The following is a 20,557-nucleotide window of genomic DNA, read 5'->3' on the forward strand; positions in this document are numbered from 1 at the left end:
AGGACCAACCGCATCCAACAGGATTAACTGTGGATGCTGTGAGAAGAAGCTGTCTGAAAGGGATGTTCGGGTATTGTATCCAAAAAACATAAAACCACGGCTGCCCAAATCATGGCAGAATTCAATGTGCACCTCAACTCTCCTGTTTCCACCAGAACTGTCCGTCAGGACAATAAATTATTGTAGTCTAAAACCAGTTGTTTCAGTTTCATTGTCCAACCCCTGTGGGTGCATTTACTGCAGTTCACCTACACTAGAGACATTTGTATCTGTTCTACAGCAGCATGTCATTACCATGCCAGTATTAGTGCTGTGCTGAGAACAGTCTACAGACCTATAACAGACCTTTGCACATATAGAAGTAGTAGAAAGCAGCAAGTAACTGTGGTGTAACAGATGAGACAATCAACACTTGTGCAACTGCTAAGTGCACCTATGTGATCAGTGTTTCTGATAAAATGGCCAGGTCTATTATTGTGTATATCTTCTCGTTCCTTGGATGGTACTCTGGACTGTCTGACTGAGGGAAGTTTTATAAACTATCACTGCTGCACTCTGAGGAGTCTGTCTGAGAACTGTAAACAAGGCAGTGTCTGCTTGATTAAACCAAGACGGGATCCAGGGTAGAACTGTTTGTCTTTAAGAGCAGACACGGATACATCTTGTCTCATCGGAAACAGCAGCAACCTTTTGCTACCTCAGACAGAGTGTGTATTACTGTAAAAACAAACAAAAAAAAAACCATAGAACATATTATATAATAACATATAATAACATATAAATATAATAATATATATTCATATACAATAATATATTGTATATAATATTATACAAGAATATTTTGTATTTCAAAAGTACAAAAGTATTGAGAAACCTTTACCTCTAACCTGCTTTTTGTCTATTTAAAGCATTTTACTAGATTGTAAAGCATTGCTGTGAGGAATTGATTGCATTATGCAACAAGAGTGATGGCAAGATGTTCTCCTAGCTCATCCCAAAAGTACTTGATGGAGAACCATTATTCCAGAGAACACAGTTCCATTCAGGGGGGCTTTATCTGCCTGTATAAGAGGTTTGGAGGTTCTGAGGTACTTTATAAGGGCTGTACACAAACATTTGGACATATAGTGTAGTTTTTTAAAATGTTGACTTTTTGAGTAAATAATGCATGCTCAGCTTTTAACTCAACATTAAACAGGATGAAGAAAATAACAATGATGTGCCCATAAATGAGCTGCTGGCATACTTTCACAGTGTCACATACTTGCAAATCAGTTTCCCCTGCTGAGACGTGCAGAAGCCCTGCGCTGTTAAGATATCAACGTGCCAAAGTCAGAGGGCAGCTGCCTCTTAAAGGGAACGACAACTGGCACACTGATTGGTTAATATTTTTTTCTATTTTTGTCCCATTTTCTCCCCAGTTTACACGGCCAATTACCCAACCAACTCATTAGGACTCCCTCTATCACTAGTGATGCCCCAACACACCAGGAGGGTGAAGACTAACACATGCTTCCTCCGATACACGTGAAGTCAGCCACCGAGCTGCTGCTGGTCAGTTCTGATACATCAGCTCACAGACGCCTTTTGCTGTGGACATCACCCTAGGAATGATGTGGGGAGAGAGCGCCATCTACCCACCTGGAGGGAGCAGAGCCAATTTTGCTCCCTCTGAGCGCAGGCAGCTTAATGGCAAAGCTGCATGAGCTGGGGTTCAAACCTGCAACCTCCCGCTCATATGGGCAGCGCTTTAGACCGCTGGTACAATCGGCGCCCTGATTGGTTAATTTCAAGTTACACCAAAAAAAAAAAAGCATGATTGATTACGAGTACATGCCTTTTGTATGCTTCATGCTGCACAAGGCTTATTTTTTGAACTCTCACGACACCAAAGACACCCTGACATGCTGTAAATCAAACTGCGCAATGCACAATTGATTGGTGCACTATAGGCAACAGATAACCAATGTTTTGAAATAATGTTCTGATACGGGAACATTCAAAAAAAATATTCTGAAGATATAAGAAAAAGAGTTTGCATCACAACGTTATTAGAATATTTCAAACATAACATTCACAGCTAGACGAATACTAACATTATGGAAATGTTAAAAGTAACATTATCAAAACTTTTAAAAATAAGTGGTGTTACCATAAAGTTGCCAAAAATGTTAAATAAAAAAGAGTCTAAGAATATCCAAAAAAACTTGACAGACTCAAAGTTCTAAGAGCTAAAACCCCCCCCAAAAATTTTGCCCTCTAAATAAATCTCTCAGTATCTAGTTTATTATATTTAATTGTAAACTGTATGTAAACTGCAACTAAAACTCCTGATATGACAGCAATTCCCACCATATTGGCAGAAGCAAGCGTGTTTGTACTGCAAACTTTCTACTTTCCTGTCTCTCATTTCTCTTCTCCCTCCTTCCCTCAGCCTGCACCCCCCAAATCCCCTCCCTCTCCATCTTTCCGTCTCCTTCTCAGACACGTATTATTGTCTTATTAAATTATGCAGCCAAGAGCAATTAAAAGCAAATGCAGCAGCCTGCTGATCCTGCGCTGGGTAAATATCATGGCTGCTCTAATTGAATCTGAGGAGAGAGAATTGACATTAACAAAGTGCATGCACAAATACAAAACACAGCAACAAGGGAAGGGACAATATGCTCTGCATAACAAATAGAGATGAAAAAAAAAAACACACACACACACACTCACACACACTCACATGCAGAGAATATAATAAGCTGATTAAAAAAAGCTGATTTGAAAAAAAGGAAAACGGAGATAAACACACACACAGACACACACAGAGAGAGAGAGAGAGAGAGAGAGAGAAAGAGAGTGTGTTTAAGTATTTTTAGCTTATAGGCTTTGTTTTATTTATAAAGGAGAAAAGAAGATATTCTTTTGAGTTTAGTTTTACAGTCTAACAGATCAAACAAAGGAGCTTCTGCTTTTTATCAAAGGAACGAAAAGTGGATTTTTAAATATATAAAGAAAGAATATACAGCAATTCAAGACTGAACCTACAGCACAATTTATACACCAGTTATATGTAATTACATTATTAAGATGAATCGAGCACTGCTGTATGATCGTTGCCATATATACTATTAGGCTAAATATAGTCTCTTACACATATCTGAATGCAATTTAGATGTAAAATGATTCCAAAAGTTCATACAACAGGTTAGGTGGTGCAATTAGATTTTCAAACCTAATTTGATGTTTCTAAGGCTGTTTGCTAATGTTTTCAATGTGGCCTACATCTGACCTACATTTGTCTGAACAGGTCACACTCTTAAAGTCTGTATTATTTTGTTTCTAAACTGAAAGCAGAAGCATTTCTGAGCGGAGAAGTAATTGTGTTTAATGGTACCAGTGTGCTGAAACAACCATCTCTGCTAAGCTGTCACTTTTTGCAGGAGTTCTTCTGGCCACGTTGTGCGTCTTTACATACTTACGTCACACTTACAGCCTCTAAAAGAGGATCTGGCTGGTGGAGCAATGGAGACTTCAGAAGGGGAAACTCAGACCTCAGAAGCTCATTCACTCATAGTAAAAAGAAAGAAACCAAAGAGTGAAGCAAGCCCCGAAGCCAAAAAGGAATGCGATAGAGTCTATCGCACTAAAGCAAGTATTAATATCTCTCTGTCTGATTGAACATAACCTGGAATCGAATTCATCCGCTCTGAAAGGATTACACCCCCCCAGTTTAAAATGATTCTTCCTCATGCTCTGTGCCATTACCCATTCTCACCAGAGAGGGCCCTCAATCCCCAAAATCCCAAAAGTTACAGACATCAGCTTTAAACTGACATGCATGTGCAAAAATGCAGTGCCACAATGCTGATACAAGGTTTTTGCGGGTGATGCATACATGACTAGGGTATGGAGATTGAGCATAAGTATTACAGTTACACTCAAGCAGACCAATGTTGCTGTTTACTGCCCTAGTGATCAAACATTTGTTTTGGTTACCTCACAAGACACACTTAATACATTATGAGAAATATTGTGCTGATTTAATTCCTTAAATCTCAGCAATAAAAGCAAAAAGTAAAAGTCTGTCATGAAATTGAGCATCATAACCCAGAACTGCTAAATTTGACTTATATGCAGTATGGCCAATCACAGACTACCTAGTGTGCTAGGACTTCAACTTAAACTTGTCTTACATTGGTCAGCAAATACCAAATAAATCTTTTCCCCTTTTTTTACACTGCTTTAAATAAACTTTGGTAAATGCTCTTTCAACACAACCTTTTTTAAGCAATAGCATTTTTTAGCACAGTTTAGCACAGCATATGTTTCAATGGCGACCTAACTCAGCAAGTCCTGATTACCACTGTGAGACAAGGCTCACAGAATTTTTTGAAAGGTTTGGGTAAAACAGTTCCATGAATGTATAGAACATTTTTACAGCACAAAGAATTAAGTAAGCCATGTCACATGGAAGATGTATGATGTTGCACTCATCTGTGGGATATGCATGTCATTTGTCTGTTTGCATGAATAATTCTAGCCAGAAGCCATCAGTCACGATCATAACCTTTTTATTATACGCTGGTATGATATTATTATACCTCTGATCATTTTCATGATTTTCCTTTATAAATAATTAATTGTTTAGATCAGCAATTTCAGGTAAATATATCATATAGCAGAATTAGGCAGGTGCATAAATACATCAATATTTAGTAGATCCTCCTTTTGCAGAAATAACAGCCTCTAAATGCTTCCTATAGCTTCCAATGAGAGTCTGACTTCAGGTTGAAGGTATTTTGGATCATTCTTCTTTACTAAACATCTCCAGTTTAGACAGGTTTGATGGTTTCTGATCATGAACAGTCCACTTTAAATCACACCACAGACTTTCAATAATACACATTTTTAGACATGGAATGTCCCATTCACAAGATTACACCTCACAATTTACACAGATGTGGGTGTTATCAAGCCATCCCCAGAGGTCACATCAGGATCAATTTACACACCCCTATCCCATGAGTTATAGGAGAAACCTTCAGGTTGATTAACCTTAACCAAAATAGTCCAATAATACCAATAATGCCAATGAACAGGGAATAGAAGACCCACAAGTGACTTTTATGGGATGTCTCTGATGTACAGCTACATTAAGTCCTGAAAGTGAAATCAATACTGATCTATACAAAACAGTTGAATCACTGAATTAGATTAATTGGTGGACATAAAGTATGAGTATTTAACTTACTGGCAGATGAGAAAGTTAAGTCTTACCTCATTGGTGGACAGCACAGAGTCTTCATCTAAGCTGAGCACCGCATCCGTCCTGACGACGTCATGAGGAAAAAATCGGCCACTCATTGTCTGGAGAAACAGCAAGAAGAATTGAGGTCAATGATGCCCAGAAACAGATGAAATCTATTGAGACTGAAAGCACTGAAAGCACTGATCTCTTGAGAAGAAAAAAAAAATGAATAAATCATATTAATCAATAATCATCAGTATTTAGAATCTGCTACTGGTCTGTAAAGATGTATAATCAATATGGTGGTTATAACAGCACAATCAGAGGCTATGTTCACATTACCAGACTGAAGTGACCCAAATCTGATTTTTTTGCTTAATCTGGCTCAGATTTGTTTTTTTTTATAGCTGTGTGAATGTGCCAAATCAGATTTTTTCAAATCAGATTTGAGTTACTTTCATATGTGGTCCTAAATTGGATACGTATCCAATCCATGGACATGCGACATGAATGTGAACGGTCAAATTGGAATTCATTGGAATTCTTTTTGCTTTTATGCATGTACTATGTGCTTCTCTTTCGTTTATAAAGCTTCGAGACGTCTCTCAAATATGAGTTTTTGAGACGTTTCAGGACAGATTTGTTCACACTTACACACAGATTCAGATCACTTAAATTTGTGAATGTGAAACGTCACAATAGCCAAAGTCCGATCTTAGCAAAATAAATGGATATGAGCAATGTGGCTTATAATGTGAACATGGCCAGAATATCTGAAGCCCCGCCTCTTCATCCAACATCCCATAAAATAGGATCAATTCCTCTTATGGTCAAGTCTTCGCAACCTTCAACCACACCATCTCCCCCCTTTAACTCTATCAGCTATTAACTCTCCTTCCTGACTCTACTTATCGAAGAGGTGGGACTGCAGAACAACAAGTAGAACTCCAGCCCAACAAAGTCCTCGGAGGTCTCATCCCTATCTGTCTTAGTTTTCTCTAAGTAATCACAAACTTATGGTCTAGCAAAATACCCTCCATTCCCTTCGCATCTTCTTATTAAACTACTTTGCTCCTCCCTCCACCCCGTCTCCTCCCTTCTTCTTCCCAACTACAGTACCAGTCGGAACCAGTTGAAACACACCTCTTCTCTTTCAATGTGTTTTCTTTCTTTTTATTTTTTTTTTCAATGTAAATTTAATATTAAAGACGATATTAAAGCCATTCAGGAGCACATGTGGAATTATTTTATAAACAAAAAAGTGTTAAACAAACAAGAACATGTTTTATACTGTAGATTCTTCTAAGTAGCACATTTAGCTTTGAGTACAGATCTGCACACTCTTGGTGTTTTAATCTCAGTGTCTTTATGAGGTAGAGTCATGAGGTAGAGGTACAGTAGGCGATGGTATATATCGATATGTATTTTTAACAAAATCTGTCACGGACAGGCGTTTTTACTGCCGTCAGTTCGCTGCAGAGCTGAACACAATCAGCCTCCGTAGCCGAGCTACGTCAGTGGGTGATGACGTAATCACACAGGCATGTAGCCAGATAGGCTAGGCTAGGCTAGGCTAGGCTAGGCTCGGATTGGCTTTCGAATGTCTGACAAACTTCAGACTTCAGACTTCATTGATTTATTTTGACCAATTTTATTTATAAAGTATTATAGAGTTTTTGTGAGAGGAGGCTTTAAAGACTTAAATACAAATTTCAGACAGTACTGTACATATTTCCATTGCAGGCATTCTTAGCAGTTTTTCTGAGGCCTTCAAAGTATTTATATCGATATTGAAATTATATCGTATCGACCGAAATTAAGGAATATATCGCGATATAAATTTTGACCATATTGCCCAGCACTACAATAAAGTAATCCCATGATTTTTGTTATGTCATTGTCTTTGAGTTAAATAAACCCACTTCAATTATTTGCTACAACAGAAAGTAGTCCAACTGCTTATATATGTTCATTATTATATGATTGTCCTGTACTTACGATTTTATACATATGGTAAGACTAACCTATACACCCAAAAATAGTCATCAGCAATTTTATAATGGAGAACAGAAAATCCTCTTCACCTCTCTAAGCCTCTGTTTCCGTCTTTTGTTTCAGTCATGTGAAAAATCGCACTGAAATAATGTGGCAAACTGTGAACAGCTTTAAGCTGTAAAAGTGCAATATCTCCTTCAACTTATGACAGCCTGCGATAAAAACAGCAGCTCCAGAGAGCAAGTCTCCAGCTCTGCTCTTCTGACATTAAGGCCTATATATTTCCCCAGGCTGCTAACAGACTTAATGAAGACTGAAAACCTTCAGCACGAGAATACAGAGCGCTGCTCACATCACAGCTCATATGAAGCGCTCTGTGGGAAGTGGGCTTTAATTCAGGCATGTTCATTTTAGCCATTAAATAACAATTATTTGCAACATTCTGAAGAGTTCGGTTCCTTAGCTAATGTGATCATCAATTAATGATCAATATTTATAGCAGTGACAAAACTGGGGAAAGAAGAGAACTGCCCAGGGCTCAGGAACAAAGTAAGACATCATTATTTAATATTTCCAAACCAGCTGGATCTAATTATTATTTATTAAAAAAAATATTTGTGTGGGCACATTATAGTACAATAGCAGGTTTGTGTTAGAGGCTGTAGACTGTAATTAAATGTTACTCAGTACAGTGTGAAACAATAAATTGCGACATAACCATAATATCTGTTACAAAAATGGGCTACTATCTGATTTCAGGACATAATAATTGACAATATAATTTTTGTGAAAGTGAATTTTACTTCTGCAGTCCAATGGTCACTACATCAGCTGTCTGTGGACCAAAAATAAGTAGAAGTTTCTTTCGTTATTATCTTAATACACACCATAAAAGTACTGTTAAAGGCTGAATCTGAGCCATTACAAACTGAAACAGCAATTACTGGTTTGCTCATGCAAATACAGAATGATGATGAGGGTTGATTCTGGATTTAATTACTGAGTCATGCATTTTTATCACTATTCACCGAACCAAATCATTTGCATATATGCATATAACATGGGACTTGTGATCCATTTTCATCAGAATCACACATCATCAAACAATAGCTCATAATATTTTTATTCAATGTTGCTTTTGAAATCGAGGCTATTAAAAATGAGTTTATTGTTCTTTTTTTTTTAGTAACTCTAATAACTCTCTAGAGTAATCTGTAATGTCCATAGAAGGCTTTTTTAAAATTTTGAAGCATGGTTGTATTTGTTTACATTCAATGCAGTTAGAAAGGAAAAATGAGTGCTAAATGTGAGCGAGTGTGTGAAATTGCTACAGAAGTCCAATTTCCAAACAGCGGATAGAGTCCCCCCACCCCCCCCCCCCCCCCTCCCCCCCCCCGCTCCTCAACAGATGTGAAGCTCATGAACATAAACACGATGCTAAAAACGTACAAGAACCAACAAACCAAAACTGAAGACATAGGGGCATAATTACACACATAGGATAGGGGAAGGAAACAGGGAACACCTGGGGACTGGTAATGAGGGGGCGGAGCTACAAAATGAACACAGGTGAAAACAGTTAAGGTAGAGACACGGACGAACACAGAACCGGGTGGAAGAACACGGCTAACGCCTTCTCTCTGATTGGATAGACCCATGGTGTTGGACGGATTCATTTGCATAAAGTTCCCCTGGGCTCAACTTTTCATTGCGTTGCTCACTAATCTAACTGTACACCAGCAACAGTGTGTTTTAAAGAAGAACAGCTAGTCACTGTGCTGAAACACTATTGTAAAACACAGGTATGCTCTATTTCAATGAAACACCATCAAGTTTATTAAAGCACACTAATTGAATGTACAAAAGAATATTTCAGCTTCAGCTTAATTTAATGGTTATGGTGATTGCTCTGCAGGATGAATTTACAAAGCAATTTTTGAATCTGTGGCCAAGCTTAGGAGCGGAAATTGCAAGGACCGTTATACTGAAACAGCATTTGCGTTTTTACTGCTTTAGCATCGCTCAGCTCCTTGTACAGGATTTGGCCACCCTGCTATAAACTCCCCCAAAAGCACACTGGACTGATGTTCAGTGCCAAGAGTAATTTCCCTAGTGTATGGCGGGAACACTGCCAGGGAGCAAGTGTGTGTGTGGGTACAGATCTGTGAAATCTCTGCTTTTGTAGTGAAGAAAGAGTAGTGAAGCTCCAGTTTTAGGGATTTTTGTTCACTAGTTGTTACCCGTATAAGGATGGATGCTCACATACAACAGTGATATTTAGGGAAGCCAATAAAATCCATTGCAGTGGAAATGTAATGGCTCCGATTTCATTTTTTTACTAATTACTTACTTGTTAACAGTGAACAGTGAATTATACCTATGCTATATACTCAAGCAAGTTTCATTAGAAAATAATTATGGATATTAAAATGAATCTCTAGTGGTCAAAATATGATGAATACACAAAAAACCTACAGGGTTTGGACAATGAAACTGAAACACCTGGTTTTGTACCACAACAATTTATTGTCCCAACAGACAGTTCTGGTGGAAACAGGAGAGTTGAGGTGCACATTGAATTCTGCCGTGATTTGGGCAGCCGTGGTTTTATGTTTTTTGGATACAATCCAGGTTAGCGCCCGAACATCCCTTTCAGACAGCTTCCTCTTACAGCGTCCACAGTTAATCCTGTTGGATGTGGTTGCTTCTTCTTGGTGGTATGCTGACATTACTCTGGATACCGTGGCTCTTGATACATCACAAAGACTTGCTGTCTTGGTCACAGATGCGCCAGCAAGACGTGCACCAACAATTTGTCCTCTTTTGAACTCTGGTATGTCACCCATAATGTTGTGAGCATTGCAATATTTTGAGCAGAACTGTGCTCTTACCCTGCTAATTGAACCTTCACACTCTGCTCTTACTGCTGCAATGTGCAATTAATCAGGATTTTCGACCAGGCTGCTCCAATTTAGCCATGAAACCTCCCACACTAAAATGACAGGTGTTTCAGTTTCATTGTCCAACCCCTGTTATTTTCAAAATTGTCTTTTTAAAATCAAGATTTTAGTGCATATGAATTGAACATGAAAACTTTCTGCAGTAAAAAAAAAAATATGCAAGCGGTCATCTTTTAGCCTATAAAATTTGAAATTAATATTTCCTACTGAAAGAAAAAAAACATATTCCACTTATATTAAACACTAAATAGGCAGCTTCTTTTTTTAAATAAATCCCAACCATTTAAAAATAAAAAATCACCTGGTATCCGTGTCATCGAAACTCCACAGAATTCTTAGACATGCCTTTGGAAAGTTCAGCTATTTAGCTTTCCAGAGTGTTTATAAGCATAACTGTTAGCGGTTTATTTTATTTGATTTTTTAAAAATCTTTTTCTATCTTTTTATTTTGGCCTGTTGCTTTTTCCAATAACTGTTTACACAAAATTTGAGCATTGCTAATGACTGGATTAAAGGAAAAACACGAGTCTGGTGTTGTTTTCAAGGGCACAGTTTGGGATAAGTGATGGTTTGACCTTTCTGAGGAGGAAAACTCCTGTTTGAAAAAACTTCACTTTTAATTCTAATTCCAATAGTGGTACATTTTAGGCTATAATAGTATCGATTCTGAGATTCAGCCTATTTAACCGATGTATAAATATAGTTGTGTTCAAAAGTTTATACATCCTGGCAGAATTTTAGCTTTCTTGGCCTTTTTTCAGAGAATATGAATAATAACACAAAAACTTTTTTTTCACTCATGGTTAGTGATCAAAAGTTCACATACCTTGTTGATTGGCCAGATAACATGCACATAGTTTGACACAAATGGGTTTGAATGGCTGCTAGAGGTAACATCTTGTTTGCTTGTAATCAGTGTGTGTATATAAGAGCTGAATGAGTTTCTGGGACCCAGACAGACTCTTAAATCATCCAGCTACTGAAGTTTCTGGAATCATTGGAAAAGTAAAAGAATTTCCAACAGATCTACATGAAAAAGAAGTTGAACTGTATAAAACAGGAAAGAGATACAAAAATATATCCAAGGAATTGATAACGCCAGTCAGCAGTGTTGAAACTGTAATAAATGGAAAATCAGGGGCTCTAAAAAAAACAAAAAAACATGGTCAGGCAGACCAAACCCATTTCAGCCACAACTGCCACCAAAATTGTTCATGATTCAAAGAAACCCCCACAAATAACATCGGTTGTAATACAGGACTCTCTGAAAACTAGAGGTGGGGCTGCTTCAAGATGCACAATAAGGAGGCACTCGAAGAAAAATGGGCTGCATGGTCGAGTCGCCAGAAGAAATCCATTACTGTGCAAATGCCACAAAGTACCTCACCTATAATACTCCTACAAAACATCACAATGACAAGCCTCAAAACTTCTGAAACAAGGTCATTTGGAGAGATGTCAGCAAGGCCTATGATAAAAAGAACACCATTCCTACTGTCAAGCACACAGGTGGATCGCTGATGTTTTGGGGATGTGTGAGCTACAAAGGCACAGGAAACTTGGTCAAAGTTGAAGAAAAGATGAATGCAGCTCATTATTAGCAAATACTGAAGTAAAATGTGCTCTCATCAGCCTGGAAGCTGTGCATGGAACATATATGGACATTCCAACAAGGCCAAGTCGACCTGTGATTGGCTACAGCAGAACTAAGTGGAGTGAAGTTTCAGGAGTGGCCATCTTAGTCTCCTGACCTCAGACCTCAGTATCATTTAGCCACTCTGGGGAGATCTTAAGTGTGCAGTTAATGCAAGACAACACAGCAATGAACAGAAACTGGAGGCTTTTTGTCATCTAGAAAAATAAAGAGCCTGATTCACAACTACCACAAAAGACTTCATTAAGCTGTCATTAAAGTTAGAGAGGACAATACACGGTATTAAGAACTGGGGCTTGTCAGTTTTTGATCAGGGTAATCTGGTTGGTTTCGGTTATCATTATGATTTAAAAAGAGAAAAAACAGTTGTTTGAAAATAAATGGCTTTGAAAAAAGGCCAAGAAAGCAAAAATCCTGGCAGGGTATGTACACTTTTAAGCACATCTGTATGTCCCATTTGGCAAAATATGGCTTTATAAAAAATATGAATATGAATGAATATGAATATTCATTGTGTATTTAATTTTTTGCAAAGTATTTGCCTATACTGACTGTGTAGACCGTGAGATAAACACAGCTATATACTGTATATTGGAGGTAGACATGATCTAGCACTTCCAGTCTGCTTAAAGTACCTAAAGTAAATAAGATAAGAAGTGGGGAAACAAAAAAAAATAGAACAGCTTACCAGTTGAGATCAGACAAGCGTCATTAGTAAACGTAAAAGTTTCAAAAAAGCAGCTAAAGAAATATTTTTATAAACTTTGTTTTAATAATTGAGCCATTTGTATTATTATACATCGATATATTTATTAATTTACATTTTTATGGCCTTTTTATGTTTTATGTTTTGATTTTAATGTTAACTTTTTGTTTTAATTGATTTAATTTAATTTAATAAAACACAGCCATAACGTTTGTAATTTTAATTTATATTATTATTTTATTTGTTCTTTTTTACAGTTTTACTATTTTTTTATCATTTTATGTTATTTTCTATTGTCTATTCTCTCTTATCTTAATTGTTAATTTTACTTTACTTTAACTGTGTTTTTTTTCTTATCCATTTTCCTTTTTATTTTGATTTTATTTTCTCGATATGTACAGCACGTTGAGCTGCATTTTAATGTATGAAATGTGCTTTATAATTAAAAGTTATTATTATTATTATTATTATTATTATTATTATTATTATTATTATTATTAGGTAAACATATTTCTGGTGGACCAATGCACCTCAAAAGGTTATCTTAGCAGCTAGCCATGCTAATGCAACATTTCAAAAGACTATTTAATTTTAATAAAATATATTTAGCGAATTGCTAGGCAGCTCCTCCTATAAAACGTGCAGTTTTAGGGATACATGTTTTTATTTGGACAGCAAAAATATAAATATAATATATATGATATATACAGCTGCTCTTAAATAAAAAAGAAGTGTCTACAGTCTTCAGGCAGTGCTCTGTTGCCCAAGGGAGCCTCTTTTCCTTCTTTTGCCATCTTAGCATTAGCTTCTTTACTGCCACTCAACCTGTCAAACCAGCAGCTCCAAGTCTCTTCCCCTCCCAGTTAAACTGAGACCTGGGCACTTCCACCTGTGTTAAGCTGTGCTACTCAAGAGTTGTCACATGAGCCACCCGTCACACAAACTTCTGACTTTCAGAAACTTGTCCTCTGATGTTGTGGAGATCTTCCACACTTCTGACTATCTGGATTTCCCTGAAATTTCCATTTGCATTTAATGGTTGAGGGAGCTGTACTTACCAATACCCTGGATCTATTTTACTCTCTAAGAAACAAACCATTTAAGGGACATAATGTTCTGACAGTTTCACTTTGTTATCATGTATGTTTTAGGTAATACGAGTGTAATCCTGACAAATTCTCCAAACTCTGCCCTAGAGAGTGTATTATCAGTGTCACATAGTAACAATGCCTGTAATATATACAGAGGGATGTGTAAATAATCAGCAAAAACATACCTGATTAACTTACACTCTGCAAAAGGTGCATTGTCATGCTCGATGCTATCTAACACCCCAACAACAGTCTATTTTTTATAAATGAATCTACACTGATATCTGGTGTGTTTTTATCTTGGCGTCATGAAATACAGGTGCGCCACTCACTGATTACAACCCCGACAACAGTCAACAGTCGCCCAATTATATTTTATAAACAAAACGATGTTTTTTTCTTAAATAAGCTGCTGGTGTACCTTCACAGCGTGAATTCACATTATACAAAAAAACACCGATGATGAATTAGATTTAGTTTGCACATTTTGAGCCATGTAAGTTATGTTATGTATGTTACATCCGCACAATAAAAAAGACACACGACATGCCCCCAATCCAGCTGCGCGGTGTGCAATCAACCAGTGCGCTATAGATCACTAAAATAGGGCCCTATATATGTCATATATGTCATAGCATGTTAGATATAACTGCACCTTATCTATACTACTTATGACTTATTACTCATTATGTATTACTGCATTTTGTAATAAGTGATGTGACAGTGCTGCACTGCCTCTCTTATTGATATCAGTTTGATATCTGTTGTATCTGGTGTTATGAAATGACACAATTGTTTGAGGGGAAACAAGCTTGATGCCTCTGATATCCTATAAATACTATCTGTAACTTGTACACGTGTCCATGACAAGTCTATCCAACTTTTCACCACCGTATGACTCTGCTGTGTCTCCTACCTGACTCTGCTTAATAGAGAGGAGATATTGGCTTCCTACTGTAAGCATAAGCTGCCTGAACTCCAGCCCAAAGTTCTCTTCTTCTCTTGTATTACTTTGGTTCTGTTTATGACTGCATGTTTGCACTTTGTGTAGCCTGTATTGTTCCAAATTGATCCATTGCCCACTGTAAGCACTTGTTCAGACAGAATGACAATAAAAAGCCTTTTTGACTTGACTTGCATTGCTGTACAATTGGGTTAAGTTCTGATGCCAGAGTTTTTTTTTCACCTTGTTGTGTTGGCAGTGAGTTTTGAGTCATTTGGGGCACTTTCTCTATATATGATTAAGTTCATTTCTCTGCAAACCGGCTCTTGTTAATCACAAAATTCACATTTTTGTAACTATTATTAATTAATTCATCAATAAATATGCGTTGCAGCCATGTAAGCCCGAGACCTGACACTGCTGTTTAATAATGTGTGTCTGATCTATCCTCTCATATTTATCTCATATTTAAGTCAAACCCAAATGTATTTATTGTAAAGCCAAAAAATAAGACATTTCCAACATTTTAAGTAGTTTTAAAGGAGGCTGTTTTTTGCCCAAATAACACAAATGCAAAAAGTAAAGAAATATATGCAGAAACACACACACACCTATACATACACACACTCACTCTCTCTCTCTCTTTCACTGGAGGCTTATTTATCTCACCAGTGATTCATCGACACCTATACGACTTGCCTCAGGATAGAGAAAAACAGATTCAGACAGGTGTGTATGTGTATCACATGTTTCCTATGGTGACAGTGTGTGTATATGTGTGTGTGTGTGTGTGTTTCTTGACTGATATTTTTTTTTTCTTTTACACTTCCTCTCTCACTGCTACTGTGTTATTTCTGCTGATTAGTGTGTTGCTGTGGAGATGGGACCGTCGTTCACAGCCTCTTGGAACTGGAGGTCTCTCTCAGGTCCTCTTTCATGTGCCATCACTGCGCTGCTGAGAGGCTGATTAAGCTTTGGGATATTTGGCAGTGATCCAGCAAAACATCTCTTTAGAACTTGGTTTAGAATAGGAGTGGAGGAACTGAGGGCCAGAGTGCAGCAGGGTTTGGTATTTTCCCTGCTCTAAAATGCCTACTGAACTGAATTAAATCAAGTGGTTATGATCAGAAAAATCACCACCCTGTTTGGAATCTGGTGCTTTATGTCAGGTGCAGCAAGGAGAGTTATTTAATTTAAATAAACAGAAATAAACCAAAATAAACATATTAATGATGGGTCAGTCATGAATGAATTGGCTCTAACAGAAAACTGAAATGAACGACAGGAGCTGGCTCCTGAGAGTGAGCCGATTCTTTTTTTTCTTTTCTTTTTTGGTCACATGTGATTGGTGTGTCTACGCTGAGTAAAAGCAGAATAGGAAGGGAAGTGGCCTTTTTTTGTGTGCTGGATAAACATGGTTTATTAGTTACACTCGAGTAATTTGAGTTACTCGATTTTAAAAAATGATTTTTCTGCCTCGAGTAATTGTTTATTTAATTTAAAAACTCAGAGAGCAGAATTTTGCGGTGACTTTTAATGTGACAATGTGCTTAGCGTTACGTCACCCGCATACAGGAAGCAGTTGAAGGCGGGGGAGGAGTTTTTTTGTTGAGAAGCAGGAATAGAGCGACAGTTTACGTGAAAAAAGGGCAATAATAATAGAGCATTTTTGGCTGGACAGCGTGTATTATTACACAGGTCTTTATGTATTTTGGAGAACATCCCCTATAGTTTTGATACTTACAAGAAATCCTTGTTGAAAATAATTTAACTTAATTCATTAAAGTACTAATAATTAAATTATTATTATTATTACTTTATTTCTATTTGTGTTTGCAGTTTGGAAATGCATGTTGTGAACTGATAAATATAATTTATCTAAAAATGGAAACCAAATGGTCATTCATTATTAAGCAAAATGTCTTTTTTTGTGTAATTTTAATTGCTCTTTAAGCAAGCAAATATGTTTTATCCAATTACTCGATTAATCAAATCGATTTTGCAGTAGAGTACTCGTTTACTAAAATAATCGATAGCTGCAGCCCTATTACAGTTTTACATTGTATATCCCGTTTAGTTATAAAGTGTAATTATATATGATTATAAAGTGTATGTACAGGTTATCATGCTCTCAATTTTTTTTTAAATATTTATATAAGATGATACATGTAAACCACAACAGAAGACAGCGTAAAAATATACGTTAAGAAGGAAAAAAAATATTTAAAAAAGAGAAATATTAACAAGAGGCCAGTGAAAGCTCATCATAAATTCTTACACTTTTTAGGCATTTCTTATTCTTAGCAATTCTAAACCAAAAGGATTTTATAAGTGAAGTAAAGTCCAGAACAGGGCAGATCATAACAGAAACAATATTTAATCCCTTAAAGATGAGCATTTTTTTTTAATGCCACTCTTTTGTTTAAGTTTGCAAAAAAAAAAATCATCAATGTTGAGTGTTCGGTGCTGTTTGTTTTATTGTATATAGTTTACAAATTTACAAATAATGTCCACATTTAGAGATTGGACCTGTTTGTTTACTTGAGATGGGCCTTTGTTTTTGTATTTCATAATTTTTTTTTGTATAAATAAAGCCATATAAATAATATATATTTCATATAATGTATGTTTTACACTTGTAATTTATTTTACACTTAATTTGGTGATAAATTCATTTAAGCAACCAAAAAAGGAGCCACTTGGGAGCCAAAAGAGCCGGCTCTTCCTGGTGAGCTGAGCCAGAAGAACCGGCTCCCTAGAAAGAGCCGGAATTACTGTCACTAAAAAATATACCAAGGCAAATAAACAGACTGGTTAAATAAGAGGACTACAGATTACACAAAGACTGAAAACAGGAAACAAAAGAACCTACAATCTAACAGACGCACAAGTATCGACAACGGAGAACGGAAAGACACAGACTAAAAATACACATGGCCCAAAAGCGGAAATGGGAAACACTTGAGGAAAGGTAATGAGGGGGCGGAGCTACAAATGACAGTCATGTGGTGGAACATTCAGACAGAGGTACAGGAAAAAACACAGAACCACGTGGAGGAACACAAGAGAAAATAAACAGACAGGAGAGCCGAAACGACAGAGACAGACGAGGAAAGACACAGAACAGGACCAGAATGTGAAATTTTTTTTCACATTCCTGTTTAAAAGGTTATGGGCAACTGACAGAAAACTTTTTCGAAACTTCCAGGGTTCAATGCTTATAACTCCCTGCATATTAAGGGTAAGTGGGAAGCTGAACTACAGACTGAGGTCTTAATAAAAACCTGGAAAGATATCTGTTCTGAAAGTCATTTAACTACTTAAATGTAAAGAATTCAAATGGAAGCTAATTGCTAGATATTTTAGAATGCAACATACTACTGTGAGAATTGGCTCATCTTCATCTAGTAATTGCTGGATTGACTGTGGAGAAACAAACTCAAACTTTGTTCATACATTCCGGTCCTGTGCAAAACTATGGAAGCATTGGGAGGATATCTATGATGCCCTTCAGTCAGTTTTTGATGTTCCTGTTCCTAGAAAGCCTTTGGTGTCGCTGTTGGGAGCTGTCCCCCAGGATTTTGACAACAGGAGCCAGATCGACCTCCTTCAGGTTTTATTTACAGCAGCAATTAAGGGTATAACTGTAAACTGACTCAAAACCACTGTTCCAAAATATGAATCCTGGATACAGAGTTTATGCGTGATACATGATATGGAAGAAATAGCATTTAGCTTGAGACTACAGAGGAATTCCAGCAATGTTAATAATGCTTTAAGGGGACATTGTATTTGTTTTATTTAATTTTATTAAAATTTATTTGACTGTCAATGAAAATGTGTTCTTAATAATATGTAGGCCTGACTGTAAAATGGGGAATATGATCTGATCCTCAATATACAAAAAAATGAAAAATAAAACAAACAACCAAAAAAACCCTTCAGGCTCACCAACTTAATTGATACTGATTTTGTACTGTTTACACACTATTGCTACAATATAAAATAGTCCAGTTTGCACAAAATAGATAATAATATATTTTTTTGCATTTATTCATTAATTAATTTGGGGGAGCCAAACCAAATCCCAGCATTCACTGGGAGGAAGGCAGGACACACCCTGTACAGGCCACCAAACCATTAAATGGGAAACCAAACACAGCCAAAGCCCCCCTGAGAAATTTCTGTGTGTAGTGGCTACATGCTTATGTGTAATTGATGTAAATAATATGTAAATGTTATTTTGAAGATATTTTGATCATTTTTATACTGATTACATTTTAATACATTTTTTATTCTTCTGCTTTGCTAACACTTTGCTGCTGTAACTGCTGGGATCTTTAGAGCCCTTTAATAAAAGTCTGTTTCAGAAAAATGCATGTCACAATGTATGTGTGAATATACAGTACCTCATTTACTAACAATCCCCCCTCCAACACCCCCTATTCTTTTATCCGCTTACACTCAGTGTGCAAGAGCCAACTGTTAAAAGATAGGGCAGCCCTTACCCCCTACAGCTATTTCTATTATAGTGCAGGAATAGATTTTGTGCAGGCTTTGAAAGTAACACAAACAAGTCAAAAATATATCTTGGTAATATGTGACTATGCTATAAGTTACCCCGAGGCATTTTCTTTTCACAAACTATTTCACAGTTACTAGCTGAGCTCTAGGGCAGGAGTTCCCCAGAAAAATTCTCACTGGTCAGAATCCAGTCTTTATGGCTACGTTCACATTCCAGGAAGTGAAAAAAGACCGGGCGGTTTGCTTTTGCTGTTTTTGCAGCTATAGCTGCACAGCTGCACCAAGAGATGTGTGGGTACAATATAGAAGCATGTAGCGCATGAATTAAAGAAGCAAAATTATGCATGAATTCCGATTTGACCGTTCACATTCATGTTGCATGTCCATGGATCGGATACATATCTGATTTAGGATCACATATGAAAGTGATTCAAATCTCATCTGATTTGAAAAAAACATATTTGGCTTGTTCACACAGCCATGAAAAAATCAGATCTGACCCACATTGAGCGAAAAATCAGATCTGAGTCACTTTAGCCTGGTAAATGTGAACGTAGCCAAGGTGATTCAAATCTGATAAAAAACAAAACAGATTTGGCACGTTCACACAGCCAGGAAAAAAATCTGATCTGAGCCACATTGAACAAAAAATCTGATTTGAGTTACTTCAGCCTGGTAATGTGAACATGTGAGTCTGTGTCAAAGATTCTTCAGGAAGCATATAACATACTGGGAACTAGTAAGACTAATTCTGACCATTCTCTACCACACTCAGACAGACAGTGTAGTTGATAAGCATGACCAGACTTTGAAGAGGAAACTTAGAAAGTTTGTGGTCGCCAAAGGCAAGAACTTGGATCCATGGCTGCCATTCTTGCTCTTTTGCACATAAGAAGATGCCCCAGGCTTCCACAAGTTTTTCCCTCTTTGAACTTTTATGTGGGTGACAGGTAAGGTGTCCATTTGATGTTTTGTGAGAAGCTTTGGACAACCTGGAGACTATTGAACCTATCATTCTTTCTCAGGAGAAATTTAAAGGCAATGTTAAAATGGGTTCTGAACCAGCTTTGGAAACACCAGAAGGTCTAAAGGTATGGCAATCAATCAACAGTTCCTAAGTTCCTAGAGCAAAGTCTGTACGGTGCTTTCTATGGTGCAATGCCACTATTGGTGTTGTCTACTGCATGGTACCTGCACAACTTGACTCTACTTACTTTTCGGCACCTGGTTCCATGATTTATTTCTAACTACCATTTTTTCTCCCTAAAATTTAAGTGGTAATATGTCCAAAACATAGTCACTGTAACATCTTCAGAGTGATGACGCATTAAAAGTGAAGGCTACTGATGGGCTCATGATTTGTGTGTCTCTATTGCTTTGTGTAGAGAGCCAATCAGTGCTCTACAAGTTTACACATTAGTGTATGTTAGTCCCTACTCAGCCTGTTT

The 20,557-nt window shown here is 37.0% G+C and overlaps 1 protein-coding gene across 1 annotated transcript in view; it reads right to left on the minus strand.

Moving 5' to 3' along the window:
• The window catches only part of LOC103026919 (exostosin-1), a 439,195-nt gene that overhangs the window by 14,226 nt on the left and 404,412 nt on the right, over positions 1-20,557 (minus strand). Inside the window, exon 9 of the mRNA XM_007229972.3 lies at positions 5,266-5,355. Coding sequence (XP_007230034.2) covers positions 5,266-5,355 — 90 coding nt within the window. The remainder of the gene's footprint in view (positions 1-5,265; positions 5,356-20,557) is intronic.

This window comes from Astyanax mexicanus, chromosome 1 (genome assembly GCF_023375975.1).
Source record: "Astyanax mexicanus isolate ESR-SI-001 chromosome 1, AstMex3_surface, whole genome shotgun sequence".
In the NCBI taxonomy this organism is placed as follows: domain Eukaryota; kingdom Metazoa; phylum Chordata; class Actinopteri; order Characiformes; family Acestrorhamphidae; genus Astyanax; species Astyanax mexicanus.